At 33.1% G+C, this 12,584-nt stretch overlaps 1 protein-coding gene across 1 annotated transcript in view; it reads left to right on the forward strand.

Moving 5' to 3' along the window:
- Nucleotides 1-2,945: 2,945 nt before the first annotated feature.
- Nucleotides 2,946-12,584, forward strand: part of LOC149802966 (uncharacterized) — a 41,342-nt gene continuing 31,703 nt past the window's right edge. The window contains exons 1-2 of the mRNA XM_089953860.1: nucleotides 2,946-3,326; nucleotides 12,063-12,126. Coding sequence (XP_089809986.1) covers nucleotides 3,150-3,326; nucleotides 12,063-12,126 — 241 coding nt within the window. The 5' untranslated portion in view covers nucleotides 2,946-3,149. The remainder of the gene's footprint in view (nucleotides 3,327-12,062; nucleotides 12,127-12,584) is intronic.

Below are 12,584 nucleotides of genomic sequence, written 5' to 3' on the forward strand. Positions count from 1 at the left end.
TCCTCAGCTTGAGGTAAGGATGGAGAAGGTGGTGAAGGTACTGGTATCGGCACAAATTCTTGCGAAGAAAAAAAAATGGACTAAATGCCAATTAAAATAATTCTCTTCTGGAAGTATCACCGTGGTTGCTTTGGTAGCCGCTGTGCCATCACTCCTCCGCGCTTCATCGTCTTCTTAGTTTTCGCCATGCTTTAACTATGTCGTATCAATTCATTGCTCACAGACGCTAGCGCACCTATATTGGGTATGTGACGTCACACGTCGCTCTCTTCTGATCGGAAGAGAGACTCCATGCTCTGACTAAATTTTGTAATGCACGTTTGGTTTGGTGAAAGAGGTCACACCCGTTTCGATCCGCTCTTAAACTATAAATATCCGCGGCTCATGCACTTCATTAAATTCACATGTTCTCATGACAAAATGTGGACTAACGTGGAGTCGTGGATGCTGTTCAGCCCGGACTATCCCATATATGTACCATCATCATGGGCTATCACGAAGAACATATATACGGCCTTTTGGAAATGAAGGATCTTGTTGAGAGGCAAGGCAGTCTGAAGAGAGTCTTGATATACGGTCCAGATGTCAGACAGAGTTGTAGAAAGAGAAAAAGATCGACGTGATGCTTCATATTTTGACTCACATATATTAACTAAAGCCCAACGTCCCTTTTCAGGGCCACTCCATTGCTTTGACAAGATTAACTCCATTGCCATATTTTTTTTGTGGTCTTTATGTTGTATAGGTATTTGTTTGTTTGTGAATGTCTTTGTTTAATTTGTCCCTATAAAACCCCATGACGTCACTCCTGTTACAGTCCCCTTGTCACTATACTACCCCATATTGTTCAATTCACCTTGTCCCTCGATAGGCTCACCATGTTAAAGTCCCCTTGTCCATCGATAGGCCTACCATGTTCTATTTCCCTTCTTCCTATAAAGGCCCATCATATCCAATTCTACTTGTCCCTCGATAGGTCCAACATGTTAAATTCCCCTTGTACCTCGATTGGCCCACCGTGTTAATGTCTATTTGTCTCTCAATCGTCCCCGTATACTACTGATGTAGTATAAAATACAATGATTCAAAATAGCAAAAGAAGTTATAAATCCAAATTCCAAATAATGTGGTGTCATATGAAATGAATTAAAACACCAAATCAAATGGAATGATGAATGTAGGTCCCAAATGACGTGGTATTAAATGATATGATGTAGTATGAAATGAAATGATGTAACCCGACACATGAAATGATTAGTCCAGATTTTAAACGACGGAATGATGAAACCTGCTTCCAAATGACGTGGTATTAAATAAATTGTAGTCTAAAGCGAATGGATTTAACCCAACAAATTAAATGATTATTTCAGATGCCACATGATTTGGTATTAAATGAAATGATTTAAACAACAAAACCGAATGATGACTTATGGCAAAATATGTGTTGCTCTTAACATACAGACGTGTCCGCAGAGCTGGTGGGCGTAGGGGATAGCAAATCGCCAGATAGGTGAGTCGCATATTTAGCGACTATGACACAGAGTGAGCAGTATGTTTGAATAGTATACTGGGAGTCCAACTACTTGAGTCACTACTTAGTTTCTGAAAGCTGCATTTTCACTGGCTAATTCAAAGGTCACCAAAACATGACCCATAAGCGGTTACTGTCAGATCTTCACGTACGACAGTCGTGTCTTATTTCAATTAGATTGCCTGTAGTCAATCTTAACATTTTAACTCCATTTAAATGACAAATATGTGCATTCGTATATATACATTCCTATCTTTGATATAACACACGTACACATTTTTAATTTAAACGAAACCCGGCAAGCATCGTTTCCTTTTAATGAAAAATACATACATCTCGAGCTATTGATAATTTCGAACTGACGCTGTCACAGGCATTCAACAAACCAAACACCTCTAGCTGACTCATTCGAATAGATAATTGACTATGTTTTTATTCCTTTTAGACCTTTGTGTTTGATAATGAAGAAAATTCTACTAGCCTGACATATGTTTGCTTTAAAACTAAATATTTATAACTAGTAACATGTTCAGATATATTACCAAGATTTTGAGAAATTCTATGATGACGAACGAAATTATGCTCTTGTAAGCCAAGATGAAGGATTAGACACGAGTAAACCAAATGTTTTCACCTAGCGGATACGGTACATAGCCAAAATATTTAAAAAAATTAAAATGACTGATACAGTGTACATGTGTGTGTGTGTGTGTGTGTGTGTGTAACACGCACACACACACACACACACATAGCGAGAGATATATTATGATTTTGCAACTCTTTCACTGATTTAGCCCCCACCCCACCCCGCCTTAAAACCAGTTCCTTTAAAGACTCCTTTAATAAAAAAATTGTTTGACAAAGATTTTCATGCTTTAAAATCTCCCGCCCTCTGAATTTTGCCACCAGGCGCAGCAGCCTCGTCCGCAAAAAAATAAAATAAATAAAAAAAAAACAGCCGTCACTGAGTACAAAAACATGTACGCACACACGTCAGAAAAATACCATACTTCATTAGTATCCAAGCTCCATATATTATTAATTACCGGGTAATGAAGTAATGAATTAATTAATTGTGTTTTGGCTTTTTTTAATTTTTTTATTTGAAAGTCGTGGAAAAATTAATACATATATATAGATAGCATCAATGAACTGGCTGCTAAAACTATTTCTGGCATTCAGGCTAACGAATCTTAATCCCTATACACGTACATAATATTTGTTCCTTCCCCTATTCAGTTTGAGCCCTCATAACTGTTTATTTTATTAGATAGCGGTCGCCAATCCATCGCATTTGACAAGAATTAATCGTCAACGCTATTTCGGAAAAAAATGAACTCGTCCAGTAGTCAGTCCTATGTTCTACTCCCCAGGCCATACATTCTCATGTTGTAATATTTATCTTGTACATTTACACAGTCATTTGTAACTGTCAAACTCTGATTGTCTCGACTCTGATGTGATCCATTGCCGATAAATCGCGAGACACCTGCCACACCTCAACTTGAGAGTGGTATGTCCGGGACAAAGAACGAGTAAACTGCGACAAAGTTGAGAAGTTCTTGCCAGACGGTTGCACTCAGATCGGGGAAGCAGTGTTTGAAATAAGTGATTTAAAATGAGAGTGATTCTATGTTTGGCGATCTTGATCGCCTTTATTTGTTTGATCGAGTCAAAGAAACATAAGAAAAAGGATGAACTTACCAAAGATGAGAAGAAACCAAGTGCAGTTCCCTTCCATAAGGGATTTAAGTACGATAGACGAGGTCACCGAAAACATCTACATCCTAAACAGGTAGGTCTAATGTAAATCATTTTACACAGTTAATTTTTAATACGTTGTCTTGTTATTGTACAAAATATTATTTATTAATTGATTTAAGTTAACAGGTTTAGAGCTTGTTTCGATAAGTTTTTAGTTTGTTTCATGTTATTGGCAAGGAGGATACATTTTAAACCTATGCTGGCACAGGTGGGCTGTTGTAGATTCACCTTTGTAGGAATTGTAAACATAGATGTGACTCCATGTTAACTCGGGATTATATCATGATTGGGATTGGCCGTAACATTACATTCCAGTAGTTTAAGGGAAATTGGTTTTAGAAATAAAACAGATACACCAAGGTATAGATAATTAATTGGCTATTAACCATACATGGATGAAAAAAATATAGCTGTTTCAAATAATGCACGATAAGGTCAAAAAAATATTTGTTTCCAATTGCACTGGTTTTAAAATTAGGGTAGCCGAGCTGGTAGTTATGTTTTAAAAATATTTAAAAAAAACACCAAAAAACCCCCATAATTTATACTATAATAATTAGTAAATATAATGCACTGAGTTCTTCAAATACTGTGCAAAACTGGTTAAATTAGATGCACATATCAATTTCGAGAATTCATTTTTTAAATTTTTCTTGTTTTTACTTGTGGGGGAAGAAAGTGCCAGGGTCAGCAACAAAACCAGGGATGGTCTGCCGCGAAATTTTTTTGTTGTTGTTGGAATGTTTGGAATGCATCAAAGGGGAACATAAATCAATATGATGGAACATGCATGCTTCTATGTATGCAACTTAATTTAATTTAGATATAATAGACAATAATACAGTATGAGAAAAGAAAAAGAATTGAACAAATGAAATGATTCTGTTATTTGGTGGTAAGTACATGGGGTGTAACTGTCTAGCTGTAAAGGGCAGTCTTTGATGATTTTTTAGAATAAATGGTATATAGATACACACAAACATACCACCATCACATAATATTATAGTGAATCCATCTTGCTGGTAATATGTCCTCAAATTTTAAAAGTATACTTAGTAGGTTTTATATGCAGGGCTGAGACATCCAGCAAATAGATACAGTGACTAGGAGATATGAACAATGAGTTTAGGCAACACTCCTATCGGTAGAATTTGGCTTGATTTCGCAGATTCATTTGGTCTGACCTGGGTAGTTTATGAACCAACAATGGTTACAGGTACCTCAAACACCGTATTAGATCAAGTTGATACTAGTGCAGAAGAAAATGTCAAAAAGGTAAACATTCAAAAATTTGGACGAAGCAATTGTCACCTATTTTTTTAATATTTATTTTTAAAAAAATTGACACTTAAATGTGGCTATCACAAAACCATAACAGTGATCTTTTAAAAGTTTTGATTGTGACAGTTTGTAAATGATTCACAAGAAGCACCTTAGAATGGGATTAAAGTTTTAAAAGATGTAAGTTTTAGAAAATATATTGAATTTTTGGTCAGAGATTTTCCTGATATTGTTAATAAAACGTGATCAAATCAAAACTAACAGAATAAACTATTAGCCAGATTTTAGCATATCTGGAAATCTGGATGCAGTAAGAGGACAAGATTAAATGAAGGCTTATGGGCCAGATCTCAAATAATGAAGGTGTAGAAACAAGGTAACTTGATTGATGTATGTACTTGCTTATATCAAGTTCAACTGCAAACTGCTCAGACCCAGATCTGCCATTGCATAATGCACTGGCAGCTCTGAATATGTGCAGTTTGGTAGGAGTAGTAAGTAGAACAAAGAACATGGATCCTGATCTGTATGTCTGTATACCAACTATATGTTCAGTTACTGCCAGAAATATAAAAAAATTTCTTCAAGCAAACAGGGAACTAGTCATAAAGAGTTTTCATTACTCTGGCTGCATTTCAGACAGACTAAAACAATAATTGTCCTCTATAATTCAACCCTCTTATTTTCCAAACTTAATTTTGTAATGTGTATGCAAGTTTGTTTACTTGTAAATGCTAATTGTGATATATATATATATATATATATATATATATATATATATATATATATATATATATATATATATATATATATATATAGAGAGAGAGAGAGAGAGAGAGAGATATCTATATAGATAGACAGATAGATATATAGATAGATAGATAGATAACATAGTACTATTAGTAGAGGGCCTCAGGGGAAAATAATTGCATTGAACAGAGTTACTCATTTACAACAAGACATCGTGACTTGATGTACAAATTTTCTTTTTTCAATTAAGTTTCTGGCATATTTATTGTTTTATAGATATATTATGAATTATTAAAACTGTAATCATCCTGTTGTTGGCATCTCGATTAAAAGGTGACATTGACCTTCTTTTCCTGCACAAGCAATTATTTGTAGGTAATCTGGCCGTAGGTTAATTAAGAGTCAAATGTCATGGTTCAGCATCTGTAGTCTCACCCTCAACATTTATTTGTTACTGCTCAGGTGGCCATGTTTATGATCCAGTTTGAAATATGGGTTTATTCATCAATATCTTAGACGAATTTAATAAAGGATGAGATTCCTGTGTATTAATGAGACATCTCGCGTCTGATTGGTTGAGCTTGTTGCCACCCTTTTTCCGATCCGATTTATGCAAGTCTTGGAATATTGGAATATATCATAAAAATGTCAGGTGTATGAATTTAGTAATAAGCAATATTCATGCATATTAATGAGGAGATCTTGCATCTGATTAGCTGAATTTGATACTACTCAGGGAGCCATATTTATGATCCAGGTTTGATCAAATTTGGAATATTGGGTTATCTTCCTTAAGTTTTTGATGGTGTTGTTTATCTTGAGCATTTTACCTTTTATCTTGTGGGAATGTTTATGTTTACTTGGAAGGGTTTATCTTCCTTAAATATCTGGTTGAACTCTTCATACAGTTGTTTTTACATTTTTATAATTTTTCATTGGAATTGGAAAAATTTAGCCATTATGTGCTGGCATATATATTTATATGCATGCATGTATGTATGTATGTAATTAACTGCACCTCATCACATTAATAACTATATGGTGCCAATTAAAAAATAGAGTTTAAAAAAAGAATTACACAACTTTCCTTAAAATGTATGGTCATTCATGTCATAGAACCAAAGATATATATATATATATATATATATATATATATATATACACACACACACACACACACACACACATATTTACTGTGGTGAGTTCACAAACACTTGAAATAAATCTTTCTCTCTCAGTTGTGCTGACAGGCAAGCATTTTGCAAGCTTGAGCTTACCTGAATTGAATATTTGGGTTTGTCCAGGCTATCATGTAGATGGATTTGTCCAGACCAGCATGCTATAATATTTCACATCCAGTTTCGATAAAATTTGGAAAATGTATTTATTTCATAAAGATTTGGATGATTTAGATTATGACCAAGAGAATATGTATATTGTCTACGGAAAATGTATTTATTTCATAAAGATTTGGACGATTTAGATTATGACCAAGAGACTATGTATATTGTCTGCGGAAAATGTATTTATTTCATAAAGATTTGGACAATTTAGATTATTACCAAGAGACTGTGTATATTGTCTATGGAAAATGTATTTATTTCATAAAGATTTGGACGATTTTGATCACCTATGACCTAGGGACTATTAATAAGGTGTATTGTCTATGCCCTTTTGCATTGGAAATGATTTATATCAGACTTATAATAGGCAGAGAGTTAAAATTGACATGGTTTATACAGTTTAGGAGATATGCCTTCCTAATGAAATAGTCTGATGTTAAGTTATATATGCCATGTTAGCAGTATCAAGCCCACATGGGCCCTTTTCTTCATATAATACTTTTATCAAGGCTAAATCTTCAGTTTCATTGGCAAGATATCTAAGCTACACTGACCTTTATTTCCGAATTTGTTTTTAGAAAAACTACGTTTCATTCTGCTACAAATAGAAAGCCACCCCACCCCCATGAAACGACTTCTTGTAAAATTCGCGTTACAAAGTTGACCAATATTACAAGAAAGCATTCTGATATAGAGTCCTTCTTGGATCCACCATAAAATATGGCAACCATTACTAAAATAAGAAAAAGACTTTCCATGACCTTTTCTCAGGTACAGATGTAGAATAGTAGACTATACATATCTCACATATGCTCATGGATGGAGCAAGACCATAATCTGCCCCCTTCCCAAATATGTGTTTCCTATTGCACTGGTTTTAGAATTAAAGTAGGTGTTGTTTTTTTTTAAATGATCATTATATATATTTTTTGTGATTTGATTTCCTTTTAATTGTTTTTTTTTCCCCATGAGGGAAAAAATGCTATGCTCAGCATTGAGAAATGGACAGTTGGCTGACCAGAAACACTTTTTTTCCCCTTTCATTCTATTATATCAGTTTTAATTAAAAATTCATGCAAAATTCACTTCCTTAGGTACATTTCTTATAAAAGAGGAATAACTTATTTTAAAAACTTATTGTTATCAAAATGTTTGCTTTATTGCCATGAAAGAATTTTTTCATTTTTTTTGAACTTAGAAAGAATATAGTTATTTAATTTATTTCCTTTTAAATCATTTAAAAATGACCACAGATGATGTTTCAAATCAGTTACTGCCATGTTACAGATGCACACATGGACAGAAGTTTCCTTATAAGGTATGAATGGTCTTGTGATGTACATGATCTGGTGTTGCCCAAAAGGTCAGCTGTAGAATAATGTCTCTATTATACACAAGTGACAACTGCCTATCCAGTTCTTGGAACAGAGGTGACTTGTCAATCATTGGGTTGACACTTTCTGTACTTGATGTGCCAGTTTTACTTTAGAGGTAGGCACTCCATCTTTAATCTACAAGGAACACCTGTCACTTTTACTGTATAACTGTGTAAATGTACTGCACATATACAGGTGACTGATTGGAAACTGAAATAAATTTGTCCAAACCTGTTTTCCACCAGAATTTTGGCTGATAAATATTTAGATTAGTTATTATTCTTTATTGTATTCACACAAAAAGGTGGAGGTGGGGTGGGGTGCCATAGGTGTATATTAATTGTATGTTGGTTAAATATGTACAGTAGTTATGGTAGAACTAATCATTGTCTGGGGAAACTTGGTATGTATTATGTGTGCCTTCTTGTCAAAGCACATTGTACCTAAGAATAACACCCTCAAGTGGTGTTTTGTAAAGAACAGAAGGCTTTAAGCTATCCTTCAAATAAAGCTGTGATAATATATTACTAGAGTTATGCATGAGGTGTTAATGAGATGTAATTGAAAACAGTAAGCCGATTGTTAATTAAAAATCACAAATTGGCCTATTTATAGTAACTCATTACCGATGTAGTCAAGAACAATTCATTTGGGAACTGCAGTGGCTTACTGGTTAGTGTGTCTGACTTGTGATCAAAATGGTCGCAGGTTTGTATCCTACCATCAGACTAGCCTTGTTCAGCTAATGTGGTGTGTCCTTGGGCAAGAAACTTTACTCCAGTTATGTACCTTGGTACTAAAAAAACCTACATGTGTTGGTGTGCCTTAAAGCACCAAACCAAACCAAAGCAAGCATTTCATCCATTCATTCATTCATTTCGATAATTACCAGGGACTGGGGCTAACATGTGTAGTACATTAGTTCAAGATGCTGACAGATTCATAGATATGCATTTTTCTATGAATGGATTTTCATAAATTTTTGGTGATCATAATGTGGTCATCTCCCAAATATACAAATTTAGAATTTGAACATCAACATAATAAAAAGAGACATTTTCTAACAATTCTGAGAACAATACAGAATTTCTTGTTTTAATTTTTGCATGTATGACTACGCGAACCAATCACAAACAGGCAAAAAGATATTTGTACACTGTTTAATTCTATCAGTGCTTGTAGATTACAGAGATTTTTTTGTTATGATGAAACAAATACTTACCTTAGCCTATGAAATATATGTAGGTACATAATGATTTCATCTCACATACCACCATTACATCCCAAAACCAAAAAAAACAACTCTTTAAGAAATATTTTCATTATTCAGTATCACTAATTTTGAACAGAATCACAAAGGAAATTAGAGAAAATACAAAATATAATGCATTTAATTATAATCAAATTCAGTGGATAAAAAGTGGAAACTGTTTGATTTGACAGTATTTGTGCTGTATATGCAAGATGTACCATGTTAATTCAAATTGACTATGTTAATTAAATGAAGATTATTGTGTCAATGTATAAATGTAGCTTAATGTAGTTACAGCTTTTTATTTTTTTAATTTTGTGTGTATGTCTGAAACTATGTACATGTAGTCTAAATGTAAATATTCATTTAATAGAGGGTCACAAGGAGGATTAATTCTGTGCAACTAATTGTTTAATGCTCTTTGAATAAAGTCACAGTTATTATTATTATTATTTGTTGCAAATATTTGTCTTGCCTTGAGCATTATTCAGTGCAGCAAAGATTAAAATACACCAGTATTCTTTCCTGATATGGAAAAGGCTAGATTGAAGGCTAGTAACTGGTCAAAAAGTGGGTTACAAGGAGAACAGTTCTTGAATTAGGTGAAATTGAAGCATTATGGATTTAAGTCAATGATTTGAATGAAACGCATTTTTTGGTTGCTGTGGTTTATAGATCCCCATCTGTAAAAAACAGTTTTGAATGAAGAAAGGCAGCTAGATAAAATGATTGACGAACAAAAAGGAAATTTATATCCTATGTGACTTTTGACATGTCTGATGAATGTATAGATAAATCAAAATTAGTTGACTTTCATCTTTACACCTTTTGGCCAGATTGTGGATAAACCAGCATGAGAAACTGGCCAATCAGAAAACTGGATCACATCCATATGACAGTGCAGGAAAATGTTGTGCAAACAAAATCTTAGGATAGGTTTAAAAGATCATTTCCCTGTTTTCCATACAATGAAATTGGTTTGAAATCTGATAAATACGATACTTCTAAAGCCATTACATATTGATATTTTTTGGCATTTTGATAATATAAAATTCAAGAAGAATTTATTATACTGGTAGGTAATCTTTGAATATTGCACAAATGTTTGATGTACATGGATGCATGTTTTTGATCAACAAAACTACCAAAACTACCACTGAAAGCAGAAAAATGAAATGATCTTAGCTGCCAATCAGCTCCAGAAAATAATATTGATATGGTTAATTTTATTTGAATCGTTATTATATGGACTACTTACAGTTAGACAAAAGAATATAAAAAATAATCAAAAATCCAATAACTAAACTATAAAGTTCCAGTTATTGATGAAGATGAAGAAATTGTGAACACATTGAATGAATTTTTCGTCACTGTTGTTTCAGAATTTAAGGGAACCAGTTTTACAAGCCAGTCATAACGGACTATGTCAGTGTTGCTTAGATACCTTTCTGATGAAAGTAGATTTTCAATTCCTACTTTATCATCTTGTTGAGTTTTAAGATTCTTACAAACTATTGAGTAACCAACAAAGAAACTAGTCAGAATAATATTGGGCCATACCTCTTGATGGAGTTACCCCTGCTGAAATATTTGAGAGGATGTCACGTAATTAAATAATTGAGAGTGCGTCATATGCACATGTAGTTAAATATGTACATGTAATTAAATATTTGAGAGTGCAAGTCATATTATGTACATGTAATTAAATATTTGAGAATACAAGTCATATTATGTACATGTAATTAAATATTTGAGAATACAAGTCATATTATGTACATGTAATTAAATATTTGAGAGTACAAGTCATATTATGTACATGTAATTAAATACTTTTGAGTACAATTCATATTATGTACATGTAATTAAATATTTGAGAGTGCAAGTCACATTATGTACATGTAATTAAAGCATATCCTCATTAGTTTGACACAAGACATGAAAATAACTATGGCTACTCTCATTCCGAAAATGTATGATAGAGGGAGGGTACTTCATGAATATGAGCATTCTTGTACATACTCCAGTATGTAAATAAATGAGGATCACAATGTAGATTAATTCAAAAGAACTGTTATTGCTGGTATTATCTTCAAATCTTATAAAAAGATCCAGCAGTTCTGTTTCCTTGTAATTATCAGCCTTATGAAATTATGCATTACACATGTACTCAGATAGCAAAGTAAGAGAAAGAAAGGAATGCTAATTACTATACTATGAAGAAGATCAGGATTTGCTAATTACTATGAAGAAAATTAAAATCTGTTAATTGCTATAAAGAAAATCAAGATTTGCTAATTACTACAATGAAAATCAAGATTTGTTAATTGCTATCAAGAAAGTAAAGATTTGCTAATTACTATGAAGAAAATCAAGATTTGCTTATTACACTGTACTTAAGAAAATCAAGATTTGCTAATTACTATGAAGAAAAGGAAGATTTACTAATTACTATAAAGAAAATAAAGATGTGCTAATTACTATAAAGAAAATAAAGATTTGCTTTTTGCCATGAAAAAAAATTAAGACTTGCTAATTGATATGACAAAAATCAAGATTACACTTGGTTATCAGACTTTAAAGACAGCTCTGAGTTGAAACTGTAACATGCAATTAATTGACATGATTTGTCTACAGATTCATGTTTCCATTTTCTTACTTATAGTTTTGGATATCTTTTTTGTTGTTTACTTTGGCAAATCTGTTATATTTGGATATTGTTTTTGTCTTTTACTTTCACAAATATGTTTTTTTTTTCTTTTCTTCAGATGAAGTCTCTTTCAGTGCATGACTCCGACTGGCTGAAAGATCCACACCTGCAATTCTCTGAAGGTAAGAGCTAAGATTTTGAGATCTTGAGATCATATATTTGAACTATAATTTCGAGGCAAGTGCACAGGTTTTAACAGCCTCTGTACAATTAACAACATGTTCTCAAAAGACAAGATAGCCAAAAAATGAAGAAGATAACCATCCCTGTTTCTCATTGCCAATGGCAAGCACTTCCCCCCCCCTTTAAAAAAAAGTCACATTTAATATTTATAATGTCCCTTCTACCTAATTTTAAAATCAATGCAATAGGAAACACATTTTATTTTTGCCAACTCATCAAACATGGTTCCCAAAGGGTCATACCAGGTCAGACTGTGGGGTCATTTAGAAATAAAACAGGGAATCATTAACAGCCTTCCCTTCCACTGATCTGTACTTGGTTTTGAATTCCTCATATTTGAGTAACTATTCTCTTCTGGAATTTACTTTGCCCATTCAAGTCTACATTTTCTTGTTCT

Source organism: Sinohyriopsis cumingii, chromosome 3 (genome assembly GCF_028554795.1).
Source record: "Sinohyriopsis cumingii isolate HCF-2022 chromosome 3, ASM2855479v2, whole genome shotgun sequence".
NCBI lineage: Eukaryota > Metazoa > Mollusca > Bivalvia > Unionida > Unionidae > Sinohyriopsis > Sinohyriopsis cumingii.